The sequence below is a fragment of the Hyalella azteca genome, unplaced genomic scaffold, assembly GCF_000764305.2.
Source record: "Hyalella azteca isolate HAZT.00-mixed unplaced genomic scaffold, Hazt_2.0.2 contig3780, whole genome shotgun sequence".
NCBI lineage: Eukaryota > Metazoa > Arthropoda > Malacostraca > Amphipoda > Hyalellidae > Hyalella > Hyalella azteca.
Window position 1 is genome coordinate 124,451 of NW_025934016.1, and position 20,519 is coordinate 144,969.

The window sequence follows — 20,519 nt, forward strand, 5'->3', positions numbered from 1 at the left end:
TTAATCTATCATGAAGCCACACGATTTATTCCGCCATTATGTGAAAACACCGCAGTTGACTTGATTTTTACATTTTTTCCCTCTCTAATAATTTGTGCATGGCTCTCGTCACCTGGCAGCGAGAGCGCAACTCAATGCAATAACCGACGACTGGAATGGCAGTTCGCTATGCGTTACCAGCCGAACATTCCGAGCATTTTGGGTACAAAGCATTCGTTCTTGGTGCCAAGCTAACGTTTTTCACAACTGCTCTTTAGCTCCTGACAGGTATCTCTGGTTGTCAAGTTACGCATTTTCCTCGGTGTCTATTCGATACTCGTTTCCATCTGAGTGGATGTAAGTTTTTTGTTCGTTGAATTAATTCATGTTATGAACATGCAAAGTTAAGAAACCAACGAACGCTTTTTTGGCATTCCTGAAATTATATCCCACTATTTTCGATCCTAAATTCTACACAACCGATTTGTTTACATTAGTGTCTATCCTATTTGTCAATTCAGACTGAATTATTTCAACTAAATTTCTCAAAACTTTCCTCAAACTTGCATTGATCTTTCGTTTTTTCCGACGCTGATATTTGCTTCGGAAGCAACTATCAGCTTTGACACCGGCAAGTGTTATCGACTTCTGTGAAAAATTCATTTGTGCTATGAAGAAAAAAGTAAGTGCTTGAATCAGCTCCTGTAGCGGCTCATCGACACATTTGCTTACTTCAGAAGCCAATTGCGGCGTCGTATTTATTAACTTTCGCTCTTGCGCTGATTATTTATTAGGGTATATATAGCGCCTCGATCATGATTCTAAGCTATGTGGAAACCTTTTTTTTTCATTTTGGGTTGTGCAAATATATTTTAGAATGTACTTTAAAGTGTATATGGACAGTAGCACATGATATTATTTACATAGAGGCAGTTTCGTAAGCATTACTACGTTCTTGACGATTCTTTGTGTATTTTAAACCTTGAAAATCTACCTACGGAAGAATTGCTGGTGACGATGCCGGCGAGCGCATGCGGGACTGCACACAGGCCAATAGTTTATGCAAATATGCCCGGGTTTATCAGTTGAGGTGATCCGAGAGTCTTGCTCGCCCTTGCTTTATTTCCCGCCGCCCACACACTCGCCTCCTTACGCGTGCACGCCCATCGTCTGGGGTGGCGGTGCCGCCTCCCTCCAGCCTGCATTCCAAGCCACCTCCGCCAGCACCGCTACGACCGCACACTTCCCTACATGTCTACATAGTTTTACTCTTCCACTCTTCGGGAACTATTTACTATTCTCAACTACTTTTCTTACTCTCTGCGTAATTCTCTCTACTCTTTGGATAAGTTATTTGCTTGTGCCGTACTCTTGCAACGGCGTCCTCCTCAAATTGCACCTACAACATTCGACTTCCTGATTTAGACATCGATTCCGTGTTTACGAAACAGATCCCTCGCACCTCGCACCTTAATTTCGCCCCTCATGTCTCCTGAAAGTTTGTTCTCGTACAGGCTCGTCAAAAAATATGAATTTGGCCACTTCAAAAACTGCTGATGTAACGCCGCAATTTCATGTTCTGTGATTATTAGTATTAGTGTTGCATTATCCCGCCAATTCCTAATGATTTATTTTCAAATGAACACAAATTTAAGCATGGCTAGAATATTTCACAATTTAAGTACTAACTCATAATGTTGGCGCACATCGCTATTTCCTGAATATAACCTAATATAACCTATAAATGTGAAAGCCAAATACTTAAGACACGGTCCGGAGTTGTTTCCATATAAAATGAAGCTCAAAATCATGAACATTTTCAGCTAATATAAGAATTTCTTACGTATTTAGCCAAAAATTGAATTCGAATGACTTAAAGACTGCCTCCAACTAATGTTGTGCGGCAGAGGCTATACAGGTTCTACAACCACCACTCGCAGGGAAATGATGCAGGATGTTTTGCATGTTTGTTTTGTATTGCCTCGTATCGCGGTCGACTGTGTTGCTGAGCTGCTTGCTCCCAACCACACCAAGGTGGCGTTACTTACCCTCGCCTACCTTACCAAGGTGTCTTACCAACCATTAACAATCTTACCAAAATGACATGACCAACTCTTACCAATCTTACCAAAATGACATGACCAACTCTTACCAACCATACCAAGTTGGCGTTACCAACCCTCGCCAACTTAATTACTCACCTTTCAAGGTGGTTATTCAACCGTGTTACAAACCTTACCTAACATTACCGGCATGGCGCATGCTTGCCTGCTTATACACGCAATCGATGTGAAATGTGGTGGCTCGTTTGAGCTTGTCGTGCTTTACGGAGGCAATATTTAATTGCAATTTGCGTCTTTTCCCTAAGTTGGTACTGTGTCACTGCTCAAAAGTCAATTTTCTGTAGAATGGAAGTGGATTCAATCTTCTGTCCAGAAGATATCAGTGCTTCTTGTATCATTAACACATCTTCTTTTCATGAGCCTCCGAAAAAGTTCTCCAGAATAATTTCGACATTGGTAGTTTAATTTATGATAATTTTGTTATTGTGATGCCTCGTGTCATGTTTCAGTTCCATTCATGTGTGCTCGACTCTCCCTCATGAGTGCTCTCAGGGAGCCCTGCTGCATCGTTAAGCGCGACCTGCTTTCCTGCGACCTACATTGACGAGTTATGAACTCAACGCGGACTTCTTCCCTTGTAATTATTCCTGCTATTTTTCACTCATAGTGGGGCCATGTGAGAGGCATCATAATTTGACACCATTTCTATAAACTACAGGAGTTGGAGCCCGAATAAGTGACTGCAAAAAAAATAATAATATGCCTGAACGTGTGCTTGAAGTATTTATGTATATTCATGTATCTCAGAACCGTCTTTCAAAATTTAACGTCCTTATATTTCAAGTACATCTCATTTCTGCGCTGAGTTTTATTGTTGCAAATGAGGCATGCAGGGCTGTTTGTGAGTGTCAGGTGTACGTGCATTCACTTTTACTTCATTCTTAGCGTCACACATTTCGACTAGCTTATTTTTGAGAATTTAAAAGCTGTGAATTGATCTTCTGTTTAGCTTCATGTTTATCATCTCATTTGGACTTCAGGAGCTAATTCTGCTCTCGGAAGATGATTGTGATGCATTAATGCAATTGAAGACGCCTCGTATGAACGCAGCAGCGCATACTAAGTGACTGCAGGCAACATAAAACTCATTGTATGCACTTGTTCTCCGTCACAGTAGCTCTGTGCCGGTAGCCTCCTATGCATATTTTTGTACGTGGCCCACACCTCAAGCGCTTATACTTCTCATTGTTTTCCTCTTGCTCTTTTTATATATAATCTTCGTGGTTTAATTTATCGTACAGCCTTTTGCTGGATTCGGACATCAAGCAAGACTATTTTTTTTCAAATTAGCAGCGATTTTTTTTATTAAAATTATCAGTTTTTTAATGCGGTTCAACACTAGACTATGGTTATTTGGCTGTAATGATGAGACTAATGAGAAAATATGAGATGAAAATCGTTTCCAATTGTTGTAAGTCCTTCTATCTGATGTAGTGCACTTCATATGCTCTATAATTTTTGCGACCGTGACGCTAGAATGGACTCTGCTTGTTGAAAAGGAAACGTATTTGGACTTTCTTTGAAGGCGAAGTATTATTATTTTGTATCTTTGATTTTTCCAGCTGCTAATCCATGCTATCGGTATTCGCAGAAAAACACGATAGTTCATCAACTGGAGGTCCGACAGTCAAAACATTCTTCCAAAGAGCCAAGAGTCAGAGCAAAGTTTCTGGAGTAAAATTACGAGTGTTCGTAGAGATGAAAAGAGAATAATGGCTTCAGTTGTGCGAAGTTTCTGGAACGGTGAAACCCAACGCCAGAAAATCTCGCCGTGCTCTGCCAAAACCTGAACCGCTCTTTTTGACGAATGGGAGGCGATTCCCCCTCACCGGGAACAGGGAAGCGCGATGGGTGAAATATTTCTGATTTTTAAAAGATGGTCGTAGATTACAGTGTGTATTCGCTTTCATTCCATTCGCTGATAATCATTTCAAGACATCATGGAATTCTTAGTTCTTCTAAAAATGTCAGTTGATGCTGGAAATTTTATGATATGATGTTTTTCCCGTAAGTTGGTTGTGCTCGCTTGCATGGATAATGGTATGGCGGGCTGGTTAACCATTTATCCAGCAGAGTTAAGTTGTGCTCAAAGTCCTCGTTCTCACGGCCAAACTTTGTGGGAGTCGTTCATTGCGAGACTCTCTTCCTGCTTTCGACCCTTCATATAGTGGCATGGGGATGCAACTTATGATTTCTAATAGCAGTGTTGCGTTTATTTTCCAGATTCTAGTAATTGTAATTGAACATAGAAATTGTTCTAACGAAAGAATATCAATCGACTTTAAAAGAACGATATGCGTATAAAGTACATTATTTTTGTTCGTATAAAGTGCTCCCAAACCAGGATGCAAGATCAAAACTCGTTTAAATTTTGATCCCAAACTTCGATCTTGATTGATCTTCCTTCGGTTCCGCTGCTGCCCGCTCCCCATTTCAGCACAAAACTTACCGAAGATTTCTTTTACCGACCACCAGCCGACTTTTTACGGGAGTTTCTGGTCAAATCTGCGGCTGGGTGGCTCCCGATTCTCCTCTCGGCTTGGCGCGGGTCATGTCTAGAATAGGAAAGCTGTAGCCCGTTCAGTGCTTTTACATCAAACTTTTCTCTGGAATAACGGAGATGACCTCCAGATATCTTATTTTTATTATCATTTTTGTGGTAAAGTGTATATAGAAAAAGAAAAAAGTTATAAATTTTAAAACATTGCTAGGTTCACTATTATTACATTGTACAAGATTCTTTCTTTCGGTGCTGGCTCGAAAGATATAATTTCGATAAAAAAAACTTACTATCAGCTGCTTGTCTCGGTTATTCTGGAACGCAAATCTGCAAAGCTGGATTCACAAAGCATGTGCAAAGGCGGCAGAAGGTGCTTAGCCCAAACCTAAATTCGAGTCACTGCACATACAAAGTAAAGTTCTGTTTGAGGTCCACGACTCGTAACACGAGTTAATTCGATGGAAGCTTAACTCACTTGGAGCGACGTTGCTGTGGTGGTGGATTGTACGTCTGTGAGGGCGAGTGACTGTACAGGAGCTACCGAGCGACGTCGCAGTAGCGGTGGTGGTGGGTTGTACGTCTGTGAGGGCGAGTGACTGTACATGCAGGAGCTGCCGAGCGACGTCGCAGTAGTGGTGGTGGTGGATTGTACGTCTGTGAGGGCGAGTGACTGTACAGGAGCTACCGAGCGACGTTGCAGTAGTGGTGGTGGTGGATTGTACGTCTGTGAGGGCGAGCGACTGTACAGGAGCTACCGAGCGACGACGCTCGTCACGCTAGCGACGGTCGAGCGATTTGTCTCTCGCCTCGACATGCTCCGCTGAGCGCTTCTCTTTCTTCTCTCTCTGTGCTCCTTCATCTCCTAACTGCTAATCATCAATTTTCTAGCTGCTTTTCTTTATCCTTTTTCTACGCGTGTATACTTCCGTCAAACATAATTTTTTCTCAGGCGACAATTGTTTTCTTTTGTTCTGACTTCGATTGATACTTGTAAATATTCAGGGCTTTAATGCTAATGAATCAATTAACCGAGAGCCATTAGTATGGGGTAATTTAGAATCCTGTTGTCATATCCTTCTTTGTCTGCTAGAAACAAAGAGTGCTGCATGGTGCATTAATTATGCTTACTTGAGTGATATCAAAACCCATTCTGTGGAATAATTAATTTTTCATGCGACGGTTTAATGAGTTTATTAGGCGTTATCTCACAAGGCTTCATGAACTATCGCGCCTGTTTTCTTGTAAAGTTCACTTTTCTCGGTTGCCATGAGCCTCCAGTGACGTATTAAGAAGGGGCAATGACCGTAGTAGTACCAAAATTATTCAAGTTTTTATTCTTACTATACTTTGTTAAGTAATTTTATTTATAGAAAACTTGCCAGCGATCGCTATCTCCTTCCTTGAGCCAGCAATTTCGTCTTAAAAATTTGGGACTTTAGAAAGCGTTATTTCTAAACTATTTATGGACTATTTGATACATCAAATGTTTCTTTGGTTCTACCGCTACACGAAAACGTGATCATTTGCCGCACATCGAACTTAGCTCAGTTGAGCACTTCTCCGCGCATGCTGCTGCATATTTTATTTATGTAACCGCACTACGCATCCAAATTACTCCAACTTGAGATGATCTTACAGACTATTTACCTAGAACCTAACTGATTATATTTACCAGCCTGCAGGTTTGTGCTGTTGTTTGTTTTCACGCTCGTGCTGCGGCTCATGGCCGACAGTGTCTCGAGATCGTCCCATGGTTGGCTGAGTGCGCCGTGTTTTGCATGTCGGGCGTAAGGCGCTAGTTTGCTAACTGCGGAGTGCGGATCATACGGCTTGTCGTGGCGTGGATGCTCTATTCTTACTCTACTCTGAATTTCATCTGTTTAAAATATTAAGTTTTTTTTGCAGCAATTTTCTATATGAGGTTTGTGAAAAATGTGGATAATCTCCAGGTATTCGCGTCAGTATTGTAAATTATGGCGGTAAGGTATGAGCCTCACAAGTTGGTTGGCGTGTGATGTGTTTAAAATATTATGTTTTGCAGCAGTTTTCTATACGAGGTTTGGGAAAAATGTGAATAATCTCCAGGTATTCGCGTCAGTATTGTAAATTATGGCGGGAAGGTATGAGCCTCACAAGTTGGTTGGCGTGTGGGTGTGACGCGGTCTCAGGACTCAGCGGGCTGCCTTCCCGCACGCCGCCGCCCTGGTTCTCCTTACCCGTCACAGCCGGGGGGGGGGGGCGTGGCTCCCGGTGGTGTCATGCGTGCATTGTCACCTTTGCTTTTTTTTTCAAGGCTTCATCAGGCTCCCTGCCTGATGAAGTTTGGCATTTATGCATTCTTCCCTTTCTTGAATATCTTGTTCGATGTCACATCAAATATTCTCAGTGGAGTGGATATTCTTGAATTCAAATATTCTTGAAGTGGAAAACATCATTTTTGTTTAGATGACAAATGTACGGTATCATATGAGATGCAGAAGCAATGACTGATATGACTGTTACGAAGAAAAGTCATTTAATACCTACCCCTATCCCGTGACCCGTTATCAGTACCCCGCTATATAATATTCTACTCGCCGAACTCGTGATGCCTTCAGTAGATATTCTGACGGTCGTCATGGGTGTTCCTGTCACGCGCCATTTGTGGCCGTAGCTTCGGTGTTGATTCCCTGTGGTGCAGAAGCTGGACGAGCGACGCCCTTTAACACTCCTCCTTCGAACTTTTTGGCTTTTACGTGGTTTTCTTCCCTTGTCGTACTAGATTCTCACATCTTTTATTCTATTTTTTACTCTAAAAATGCCTTGATCATTAATTTTACCGAGACTTTTAATTAGTTTCGATAAAATCGTCGGGATCGTAGAAAAATAAAATAACCTTGATTCCAATCACGCAACTTTTTTTCGTTAATTGCAGCATTAAGAAAGTGTAGTGCATTCTCGAGGATCTCACCGCAGCCTCGGGATGCGGGATGACTCGCGTTGACCTTGAGTGCGTAAACTAGAAGCCCACGAAGGCTTCGAGGCTGTGTCTGCTCCATCAGAGGTCGTCTAATTTAGATACGTTTTCATTTAGCGAAGCGATCTCGTCTCCGTAGCTCAGTCTTCCTTTTGTCGAGCTGTCGCTTTTGTTGGCGTCGTCCTGAGGCAGTTTTTTACCTGGCTCCCAAAGGCCGGCTGCTGGTGCAGAAAATGCGCCCAAAACTGCCTCAGGGCTCCACCTCATCGTGTCACTGTTGAAAGTTGTTGCAAGACTTCAAGCTGATTCAGCCTCTTTTCTTACCCTATTGAGAATCTTGGTCCATGTTGACCGTCCACAGGAATGCCTTCGCTGCAGTGAGCCACTGACCATGCTTAGTAATGCTTGTCATCATCTTCCTTCAATGAGAAGATCCGCATGAATGAGAGTGCAGATGTGCTCATCGTTGCCAGCTCTTACAGGTGTTAAAAAGGCTTCTATATTTGGAGCGTCCATGTATGTGGCGTAATTAGATTCGTTTCTGTAAACAGTTCATGCGGGCTGCAGGAGAGAATACTAGCTGAGATTTGTGCGTCACAAGGAATTACATATACGTTTTTTAGCGAGGCTGCTTGCATGAGCTGAGACGGCATGTATTGCGTTAGTGTGCACTTGTCGATCGCGCTTGACCTTCATTCCATTGTCTTGTCTTCGTGTGGGTGATTGATCAATGGGAACGAAGAAAAATGCGGACACGCTTCATGGTACTCGACGGTCGAGCGATTTTTTTATGTCTAGTCATCATGTCGGCCATGTTTACTCAAGGCGGGTGGCCAGTTACCAGGTGTAGATTTTTGAACCCTATGAATGTAATCGTGTGATGGAAATAGTTTATTCAAATGAGCTTGCTTTGTGTTAATATTCAAGTGAGCTTGCTTTGTAAAATGGTACGCTCAACCTTAATCCTAGCTTATCTTAATGTCCTTGCGACCTTACTTTAAGATTATGTTTGCTCTTATACAGAAATCTCCTGGTATCAATGACTAAATTTCTGGGGAAATTTACTTCTCGGAAGTGCCGACCCACGAACGTGGCCGTCACACACGTCTACGAAGCTGCTGATCATGATGGGGGACCTCAGAACAACCTCCTCTAGCTTGAATTTTGGCTAGCCGCTCATGGTTTAGCCTTTGGCCTCGGCGTGCATGACAACCCTCATGCAGCAACAACTTTGGAATGCCCCTCGCAATAAGTTCCGTCGCCTTTTGCTGTGCATATACACTCGCTCCCTCGGTCTCGAAATCTCCCATTGAAGGCACACTTGATCATTTAATATTAGCTATCTAAGATTGTTCAGTATTAGCTATTAGCTAGCTAGCGAACACCAGCACTCTCTGACTTTCAATTGAATTTATAATTGTTGTAATACATTGATGTCCCCTCAAAACTTAGCTCTTTAAGCGATATGAAGCTATTGCTATGCTCTGTCTTTATTTGCAGAAGTTTCAGAAGCGGCATCCGAGTTTCATTAAGCTACAATTCACGAGTCGACATTTTAAAGCTTTGGAACCCTTGGCCGTCTGTATTTTTATCCACTAAAATCTTCTTGCATTAAAATTTCACTGGTTGACTGTTCGTTTTCAAGAAAAGATTGTTGCAATGGAGGCACCGTCTTTTTGTCTCTGATGCCAGGACAGCTTTTGTATCTGTCGCAATTGAATCCCGAAACAGCAAAGATTAAGACGGAATTATTTTTAATATTATCATATCGTTCTTTGAAGATGGTCACGTTTTTTTCTCTTCAAATGTTTCCATACTGGCCTGTTTTTTCAACTATAATACGGTATGTAAATGGGTCATTTTCAGCATCCGGTTTCACTAGAGAGATCTATGACTTTTTCGCAATAGAGCTTAGTTCCTGAACTACTAAGGTCATGCATGATTTGTGAAGTTGAGAAAAAGTGTCCAGGAAGGTCCTTTTTTTTGTTCTCACTCAAACACTACGCACAGTTTTTTTAAATATCCTGGCACGTTGGCAACATTCTCTTACTAATTCAGCAAGTTCACCAGACTATAATCAACTCCCAACCGTGTGACCTGCTCTCGGGACCTGCTGGCAAATATATCACTGGTATCCCACCAGGTTATAGTGAAATAGTTAAATATCAATATCACCTACAACTCGAAATATTTATTAATAAATCTTGAATGCTCTAAATAAAATGTATAGGTGAATCATCTATCGACTTCCGTCATATTATGCTTACTAATTTTAAAGTGAATCATGTTTATTTATTCAGAGCATTACCTCAGCGATGCAGGTTAAGTTCGAAAATTGAACATTGAAGCCGAAAGTACTGTAAAAATCTTTTTTCTTTATATTTTCTTTGTCTCTTTGCGGAAACTGTGAAAATGGTTTGATTGGTAAATCCTAAAGGAGATTCGTTCGGCATTTGTCTACGTAAATCCTGATTGGTAAATCCTAAAGGAGATTCGTTCGGCATTTGTCCACGTAAATAAAAGTCAAATTCGAAGAACGAAATTCCAGGAAAGTCGTTTTTTTTCACCCTTCCCGATGTATAGTTATTTTCGGCCAAATTTATGAATTCTCTCTCAAATATCTTCAGACATACAAAAGCTGGCCAGTTCAAAGGCAAGCTAATGAGAAATCGAACAACCACAACAGGACAGATGTAATGCAGAAGAGCGAGGAACTGTCTGGCACCGCAGCAGCGGCAGCACAGAAGGTGCAGTGTTGCGTTGCAGCACAAGTGTCATTGTTTTAGCGGGTTCAGAACTGACGCTTTTGTGGCCGCTTGTCGTTCTCACGAAACCAGACGCTCTTTAGTGCCTACCTGACGCACTCTATTGCAGGTCTTTGCTGTGCGTGACTCACGTACGCATGAAATGCTCTGTCTCTGCGATCCAGACTTCCTCTGTATACGAAGTGGGACTATAGCTACTGAAGACAACATCGCTCAATAGACTTGTTCAGTCCCATAATCTAACAATTTTCTTTTGGTCAAATATCCGCTGAAATTACTAAAGGTATATGTATAAAACTAACATGTGCATTCTTTACAATTTAATAATTAGGCTGCATATAGACTATATAGACTATGACGTATATAGACTAGTAGTGTTTTACACGGGTAAATCACTCACAAAGGCAAAGGTGAAAACCTTCCCCGATATCCATGCCACACGGTAATAGTTAATTATGTTCTGGCCACCTGTTCGGTTGAACGTATCAACTGATGTTATTGGACTAACTTATGTTGAGAATGTTTACTTCAATTTTTTACGTATGCTCTCATTGCCTGTCACGTGCAATTCTGCACATAGATACATAGCTTGCAAATCACGTGTTCCTGGTACCGTAATTACGTGATGATCGTTTGTTTGTTTGCCTTTGTGTTTTTGCAGACACTAGCATACGAACTATTTTGGACCTGAAGCTGTTATTGTCTGCTTTTTTTCATAATTACTGATAAGGTGACGTGTCCGAATTAATATACATCACTTCATTTATTGTTCTCTCACGTAATATTCCTTTCGGTACGTTCTGCCTTACTGTGCACTTTTCAGAATTAAATTAAATAACATGTTGAAACTGTAAGATTAATTGATAATTGAAATAGTTGGATTGTAATGGCTAAACTTTGCTTCGATTTGTTTTGCTTTTTACTCATCGTATCAATTGCTAAGTAAATGCTTTCTTTTGGGCCACCAATTCCGTTGAGATGATTTCTAATGACTGATTGCAATGCTACGCTAGTGGGCGAACCACGTCCAAAATAAGAACGTAAGTTTTTTATATTTAGGCGCTACTCTTCCACGTCCCTCAATATGATACAGGTTGCAACATGTGTATGATTTCTTTACATTCTCTTGTGTTAATTGTTGTCTTTTGTTGCAGGTATGTGGTTGCTGTTGTGCTTCGATGAAACCCATGTGTGACGATGACGTAAGCTTCACTGATATGATTTTAACTGTTTTCTTTTTGTTCTGCTGTCAGAACATTACTTGGAATTTGTTGTAGACATTTTGATTTGGTAGACAATATGAAATATATTGTTATGAACTGAGAGGAAGAATTAGGAGTAATTGTTCTGAAATGCTTGGCTTAAACTTTACAAAGTTAGTGTTGTAATCTGTGTGAACTAATTAAAGTAATCGTCTTGAAGTAAGATTTTTAATAGTTATATATTTATAGTTATAGTTTTTAATAGTTATATACTTTTAATAGTTAATAGTATAAACAAATTACTGTAGAATGTGTTTGCTGACTACTTCATCGAAAATTATGCCAAACATAATAAACTAGTTGAAGCATTGTTAAGATTCTCCGAAACAGTGTTAAAAATGGGCCTCAACTTCAACTTGTTCCTTATGATGAGGTCGAGAAACTGTCGTCAGTGCAGATGAGCTCAGAGCTCTATTGAGTATTTCAGTGCGTCGTTACGGGAGATGGCTGCTCTGATGATGCAGTGCGATGAAGCATTAATGATGCAGCTCTGCGACAGTGGGTTTACGATGCCTCCAAGACCATCGCAAACCCTTCTTTGACCTGCTGACTCAAACACTTTCCTTCTGTTCTTCATTTGGAAGTTCAGATATCTCGTCTGAGATTTACAACATTTATTTTATTAATGAAGTGATTAAAAAAGCAGTGTTCTAATCGTTCTATTAATAAAACTAATTCTTTAAATCGCAGAAGAGCTCTGCAGCAGGAGCTATGTGACGCCTCCAAGACGGGGTTCTAAGAGCTGTTGACACAAATTTTCTTCTGTTTATTACCTGGAAGATCAGATTTCTCGTCATGATTCAAAGGGTTCGTTTTATTCGAGAATTGTTGGAAACACGTTGCTCGTTATCTAAATTATTGTGGAAAATAATTTTTTAGCCTTATTCTGCCGGTTATTTACCTACACCGTGCTTGTGCGGTGTCATAACAACCAAGTCTGGTCACAACAACCCCGTCTGGTCATAACAATCACGTCTGGTAATAACAACCACGTCTTGTCATGGTCTTGTCAACCTCGTCTTGTCGTGGTACAACCCCGTCTGGTCGTAACAACCACGTCTGGTCGTAACAACCACGTCTGGTCGTAACAACCACGTCTGGTCATAACAACCCCGTCTGGTCGTAACAACCACGTCTGGTCGTAACAACCACGTCTGGTCATAACAGCCACGTCTGGTCATAACAACCACGTCTGGTCATAACAACCACGTCTGGTCATAACAACCACGTCTGGACATAACAGCCACGTCTGGTCATTACAACCACGTCTGGTCATAACAACCACGTCTGGTCATAACAACCACGTCTGGACATAACAGCCACGTCTGGTCATTACAACCACGTCTTGTCATAACCACGTCTTGTCATAACCACGTCTGGTCATAACAACCACGTCAGGTCATTACAACCCAGCCGCCCACTCGTCGTTCAGCATTTTTGATGATCCAGTTCGGCGCTCTGCCAACACGGCCCGAAGTTAATGGCTCGATGTGAGCAGCATCCTTGTTAGCGAGGTCCTGTCGGTGGAATTACTTGTTCATTATTATTACGTACACGTATTGTACGCTCGTTAAATTCGTCAGTACGTCTAAAGCGTACGGAGTGTTCGTGGATTTCGCAATAGCTTAGAAATTATTTTTCATGAGACATCCAACTTGGAGCTTCTTAGATTGTATTTCGAATTTCATCACTACATAAACTTCTGATGTCCTGAAACTGGATTTTCTGAGACCACATTAAAAAATTTTCAATGTAATTTAGTAGCGAGTGTATGAGCTCCTAATTTACCATGTTTTATCTTCCCCTGAAGTGTATTTCACTTGAAACTATCTTTTAATAGAGACGCCTGATGATAAATTTCAACTAACTAACTGTTGATAAATTTCAATTGTTATTTACAGTCGATAATAAGTACGATATATTTTCAGATTAGTGTGAGCGTAACGAGGAATCCATGTTGAAAGCAATTTTCTAAACAATAACTCTTTGGGCGTCCAATGTGGCTTCTGAGTTACTCGGAGATGATATGAAATTGACGATCAAATATAATCGCATGCCAATTTATCGTTTTACTCAAATTTTTTTCCGTCTCGGAGTTCCGTAAATTGATATATATGTACTTCTTCCCAGTCAATTCTTTGTAAGATTTCTTACCTCCCTCGCCCTCGTGAAATATTGTTTAACTTGGGGCGACAGAACTTTGCCCTGGAAAATACGTGACATCGTCTTAGGTTGTGTGAGATTTTCACGGTTGTTCCCACGAATTTATATATCTTCGCGACTCCTGAGAATTCCTTATGCAGGTTAACAAAAAAAATACTACGGTACTTTTTTATATCTTCGTGACTCCTGAGAATTCCTTATGCAGGTTAACAAAAAAAATAAAGACTACTTTGTTCGGCGTGGGGTTGATATTGAACATGGGCATTCCTCACCAAGATTCTGTGGTGAATTTGACTTTCTATTAAATGCAGGACAATAAATATAAGGTTTGTTATTTGATTTTTTATCATTGCTGTCTACTGAAATTATTTTGAATTTCGTTTCTTATATTTCTGCTGTTATCGCCATTGTTGGCGCTGTTATCGGCACCTTTGCCTCTTTATCTTCGCCGTTGCCGCTGGAAGTCACGTAGCACCTTTAGCCCGGCACCGGCGACCCTGGTGACCCCGGCTTGAGAAAGCGACCCCATCCCGCGCACAGCTCCCGTATAGTCCTGGAAGCTCCGTCATGTAAAGTCTTCTATTGTGTTGATTTGACGCGTTATCAATCGAATAATTCATTGCAGCAATGTTCCGAATGATTGGAAATCGGGTGCTAACACTTTATTTCTTCCGTGTCTCCGTAAACAACATTATTGGATTCAGTGATATTTGAAATTAGGCGTGATAAAATATGAATTGTGACTCAGCAACCTATGTTACAATGTTTTATTGTATTTCTATCACAAAAACTATGGAGCTCATCGGCACAAGCGAATGAGTAGTGTTTGTGTGACTCACGCAGTCAAGCTTTGCTGTGCAGATTCTACTGTTAATCGATTGGTGTTGTTCATTTTACTACTTTAATATACGCGTAATTTTACGATGTTGTTCATTTTACTACTTTAATATACGCGTGTGTTTACGATGTTGTTCATTTTACTACTTTAATATACGCGTGTTTTTACGATATTGTTCATTTTACTACTTTAATATACGCGTGTTTTTACGATGTTGTTCATTTTACTACTTTAATATACGCGTGTTTTTACGATGTTGTTCATTTTACTACTTTAATATACGCGTGTTTTTACGATGTTGTTCATTTTACAACTTTAACATACGCGTTTGTTAACGACAAAATTTTGTCGTGTACGCTTCTTGAGCAGTTTCGTCATGATAGTTTTCTCACTCATCGTTCTCACGGCGTATCGCTGCTCCGATGCCTCCCGCGCCGCTTCTTCCGCCGGATACGCACCTCAGATGTGACGCACGTACGTCGACGCCGCGCCTTCCTGCTCCTTACTGCTATACACTTGCATCTTGTTTCTACGTCACATTTTACTTAAGTTGCATCTTTATGATAATTTTTCATTCGTCCCCGTTAGCCTGGATTACCAAATATGGTAAATTAGCTGTTGAGGTAATTCGCCAATTTTTCGAGAGCAATTCGATGGATTGTGAAATAAAATATCTTCAATGATACTAATTTAGGAATCTAAATCAGTATTAAAAGTGTTTGTGGGAAAAAACATGCTTATTGTTGCAATTTAAAAGAGATAAGACAATTTGGTAGCCAAAGATGTACAAGTTTTATTGAGTATAATCTTACTTAATTTACCAATTTTACCAATTTACACTTAACCAATTTACATTTACACTTTACCAATTTACACTTTTTACCAATTTACACTTAATTACCAATAATCTTACTGAATTTGTGTTTTACACTTGCTCGTTCTTCCAATTTTTTTATGGGCAAAGGACCAACGATTCCAATTCTCTATCACGGTCCAGTCTTAGTATATGCCAGGCGTTCACTTTCTTTGACCTATGTCAGACAAGAAAAAAATAAAATATAAGAAATAATAAAAAATAAAATAAAGAAAAACATTATTTTCTTGTCATTAATATTGGATTGGTCAAAAATTATTTCTTCTGATATACAGTTGCACTTGCTCGCGTTAGTTCTCCTTGAGTTATCGTATTGTGTTTCGTTCGCATTGAATTTGCCGCGGGACGTCCTAGCGCGGACGTCCCCAAAAATATGCGTAAATCATGATTTATCCTTAATTAAAAGTTGTTGTTTATCCTTAATTAAAAGAAATTTGTCCTTAAAAGTACACAAAAAATATTTTTTTACATAAGTACACAAAAATTTTTGTATTCTTTCTGAAAAAAAAAAAAATTTGGCGCTCCCTGCTAACACCGGATTATGCTGACATATAATTCTGCATAGGGAAGATCTGCACAGTATTTTTTTTTTGTATTCTATGTTCATGCTAAAAAATAAAACAATATGAATTTTAATTCTTTGAACCAAATTTATTCGTAAGTAAATACTTCTACATGTATACAATTCTGGATTTACATCATTGTTCGATATCAATCATTAAATGTCACCAATATTACTCGTATTGTGACGTATGTTGTATCCACAGATATTGAGACTCGCTATCAGTGAAGTAATTGATTAGATTTCACGTATCTATGTAAATATTGCTTGATTGTTCCTGACACCAGCCTACGACGCACATCGTGCTGTCGCATTCTTACTTTTGCTAGTTCGTAAGCAGCCGTTCTAGGTGGTGCGGTCCAAAGTTTCAAATATTGCGGTAAAAGCCCACCTTTTTATTATTCAATATACAAGCGTAGCCTTGATAATTCTAGATCTTTGCGCGCACTTAGCGTTGGAACGTGCAGAAAATATTGTGAGATTGCTGAAAGGTATCAAGATCCTTAGCGAAGAACATGATGTTGGAAGAAACTGTGCAGTGCAATCAAATTTCCCTTTGAGAGCACGAGGACGAACGAATATTTAACGAACTGTATCAGTGCCCACGTAAATTTTGCGGTAACCACTAAGCAATATGCCAGTTTTCTGCAGTGATCTTCGGGTCTGAAGTTCAATCTAATTTCAGGATGTACGCGCAAGAGAGAAAGTGTATTTTAGGATTTCAAGCTCATCATTTGAACAGCGCTGCAGTGCAGGAAAATTTCTCGGTCCCACGCTACTCCAGAGACTCGACTTATTTTGTCGACGTCTTCGATGGTAAACTCCATCCGTAAGTTGAGCTGGGTTTTTAAATTAGTTCGTCTATTCAATAGATATCTCCACTGACCTAATGGAAACTTCATTTTGAAATCATCCTGCATCTTTTCTTTGTTTCTCCTCGCAACGGTAACAACTCTTCTGCTCTATTGAACGCATCCTTCTCAACTCCGGCTGCCAAACGGACGCACTGAACGAACGCCCGCCAAAAGAACGCTCTGTTTCAGCGCAAATTGTATAGAGAAAGTCACTGACAGCCTGGAGTTTCTGTGTTCCACCTCGTTGGCTGCTTCTGCCCGAGAAATATTGTGGCAGCATAAAAGAAGCCGTTTGAATCGACGCGAGAAATCAGTGAACCATTCAAAAGGTTGATTCCCGTTCGAGCACTTAAGGTTTTCCTTGCGGACCTTACCATTAAGGTCTTGGGTACTTATATCAAGACAGATTTATCGTTTAGTATTCTACACAATTTTTTATACCCATATACGGCTCGAAATATCTTCCTTATATTAATGATTTGTATAGTTTTTGTTAGAGCAATATAATTCTTAATATTGATTTCATAAGCTCTATCAATTATGAACAACTACGTGCTTTTTTCTGATATACTCAGAAAGTTCACTACAGTCAGCCATGGAAGAGCCGTTCCTCGCGTACTCGTCAATCATTGTTAACTTCGGTTTTAATTTTGATCATTGTTAACTGCGGTTTGAGCTACGCACGAGGAATCGCCTGATCGAGAGATAAATATAATTTTAAAATTTTTGCATCGTTAACGTGCAAACATGACAAATTTTAATAGTGAGGCGTGTGTTGGGGCCGTGAGGCTGACAACTGTCGTGAAGACTGGCTAGTGAGGCGTGTGTTGGAGCTTTGAGGCTGACGACTGTCGTGAAGACTGGCTAGTGAGGCGTGTGTTGGGAGCTGTGAGGCTTGACGACTGTCGTGAAGACTGGCTAGTGAGGCGTGTGTTGGGGCTGTGAGGCTGACGACTGCCTTGAAGACTGGCTAGTGAGGCTTGTGTTGGGAGCTGTGAGGCTGACAACTGTCGAAAAGACTGGCTAATGAGGCGGGCGTGAGGCCGAGGACAGTCAGAAACTGACTAGTGAGGTGCCATGTTGGGAGTCGTGCGATTGGCGACTGTTATAAAGACTGAATAGTGAGGCCGGATTTAGGCACTGTAAGGCTGAGGACAGTCGTAAAGACAGACTCGTGAAGCGAACGTGAGGTGCTCGCTCTCATTTGTGACATCCTGTCACGCTCAGGAGCATCGCCTCCGTCCTACACTTCTCGAGTCATCCATCCTTCACTTTGCTATAGGGACGCATTCCAACACAAAATAAAATGAAGCCATCTTCATCCCTGCAGTATTCAGCCCGGTGATCGGATAGGTACAACCTTAAGCTGCAATGAGAACACGAATCAGCCAATGCTGATATGAACAACACAATAAATTATTAATAACCTGTTCAATCTCTCACAACTTCCCTACTCAATCTCTACTTTATTCCTTCACTTCACTTCTCGTCAGACTTCGAATTTGTTCATTACACATCTTTTATTTCTCCAAATAATCTGTCTTCTGCTTGCATCATTTATCCATTCTTAGTGCTGTTTCGGCTCCATCCTGTACTACTTTTTCGTGACTTATCCTCCTAAATTCTCGTCATTATCTATCATCAGCTTCCCGCTTCTTCACATCGTTCGTGTTTTTCTCCTCACCATAACTATGAGTCCGACTGAACATTTTTCACATCGAATGATCGGATGATTTCATTGATTTTTGCGTCCTCTTCTTTGTTCAATATCTATTTGTACACTTTAATTCTCTGAGCGTTCTTATGATAGCCTTGAGGTGTTTTTGCAAGTCGAAAATATATTTCGGTAAGTCCTAAGTGTGTTTCTTTATCATGTTAATTCTTAAAACAAAATTCTTGTCCCGGCAATATATGACAAGTTTGGAAGAATATGTCATATTCTTCCAATCTTGTCTTTTTGCTGGTACCTTTTAGTGTTTTATTAATAATTATGTTCCTTTGTTTTGTCGTCATTTGCCCTATCCTTATTATTTTTTCATTAATACCTTTTATGTTAATCGATTCTCTTAATTCTATAAATTTACATGAGCAACTTTCCTCTGTTTTTGCATTATCGTTTTCTCTGCCTCTTTAAACCCTTGAAAAATTTAGATACGACACAATTGCTCAAGTTGCTTGTCCGCTATCAAAGTGCACTAGACTTGAGCTTCCTTACCACGTAGACAAACGCCGTGTCTACGATTTAAACAGGCAATTGCTAATGCACTGACACCCAACAGCGCCTGGGCCGAGATTGCACTCTGAGCTTCTCAGGTGACCATAGAGATCGTGTCTCGCATTCCAGAAGCAGTTGTGCAGCCCAGAGCGTGGCTAATCTCTTGGCCGAGTTAGCTATAAAAACTGGAAGCTGCTCGATCTTGACTGCTCATGTACTAACATTGTCTTCTTATAGTCATAGGATACTCGTGCAGGATTTTCGTACATGTGATGCCATGCGATACCGCTAAGTATACAAGTGTCTCGGATTAATTGACCTTGTGAAGGTCCTGAAAGTGTATCGCAGGAAATTGATGGGTTTCGTTAGAGTTAGTCTGTAAAGGTAGCAATTATCTGCGTAACGCTTATTTTTTCCTCGTGTTAATAAAGGCGGAATATTTTTATAAGCGTCTAAAAATTTTCAGGCTGTTCTGATATTGTTAGCTTATATTCATGGTTATTGGTTACTATATTATTATCACATTTTCGAACCAGTTGGTGCTAACTTTCTCGAGTACCTCGACGTTTTTTTTTACAGCTATCGTTGCGTTGCAAATCTTGCGAACGTAAACAAACTGGGCTGCTCAGTGTGTGTATTTTGTGGGTGACATACCCTAGTGCCAGCCGTGGGTTCAACAAAGGCGCATTCAAGTCATCTGCATCAAACACAGAGAAGAATAATACGAGATTAAAGACATAAATAAAACGTCATTCAAGACAAAAATAAAATAATGTTTATTATTTAATGGTGCGGTACCAATTAATTCGGTCCACCATTTTATAATTGACCTTAATAATTACGAGGCGCAGCGCATCAATATCAACACTGTGTATCAGTGTTATTGAACTTTATCATAAGCTCAATAAACTGAAGGAGGCTTGATACACAGAGCCCTGTTTTATAGTTACCAAGCCGTTCTGATAAGCCAGTGTGGTTCCTATTGACTCTTCGGTGCCTGCGGTTGATAGGCTTCGAAGTTTTAGTTCTGCTAGACCCGGAATTATTGTCACGGGTATGTACTCCAAGTGCTGATTAATATATGTACCATTATATATTAATATTTGCCTGCATATCCTGCATATGTACCATCACATACTTATATGTGCCTGCTATAACTCCTGTGGCGCATACAATTGTTTAAATAGGTTACTGGACGTGCACTTTGGTTAAGGAAAATAAATCACCTGTTACTATTTTATCTCTCGATTGTAAGAAAAGTTCAATACTTGGCCACCTAGTTGAAAGAATTAAATAGCCATTGATCTAATTCAGTATTCCATCTATTATCGTAGTTCCGCGCGCAGAAATAGAAGCCCTTGTTCTCATTAACTTCAGTTTTAATATTTCCTCATTTACAACGGTGCCGGAATGTTCGAGTAAATCCAT

At 40.3% G+C, this 20,519-nt stretch overlaps 1 protein-coding gene across 2 annotated transcripts in view; it reads left to right on the forward strand.

The window, feature by feature from the left end:
• Positions 1-20,519, forward strand: part of LOC108676555 — a 54,414-nt gene that overhangs the window by 18,669 nt on the left and 15,226 nt on the right. Inside the window, exon 1 of one of the 2 annotated variants that reach the window (XM_047879767.1) lies at positions 16,377-16,851. The exons of the other annotated variant lie outside the window; for it this stretch is intronic. Coding sequence (XP_047735723.1) covers positions 16,709-16,851 — 143 coding nt within the window. The 5' untranslated portion in view covers positions 16,377-16,708. Of the gene's footprint in view, positions 1-16,376; positions 16,852-20,519 lie in introns of those variants that run through there. 2 annotated transcript variants of the gene reach the window in all.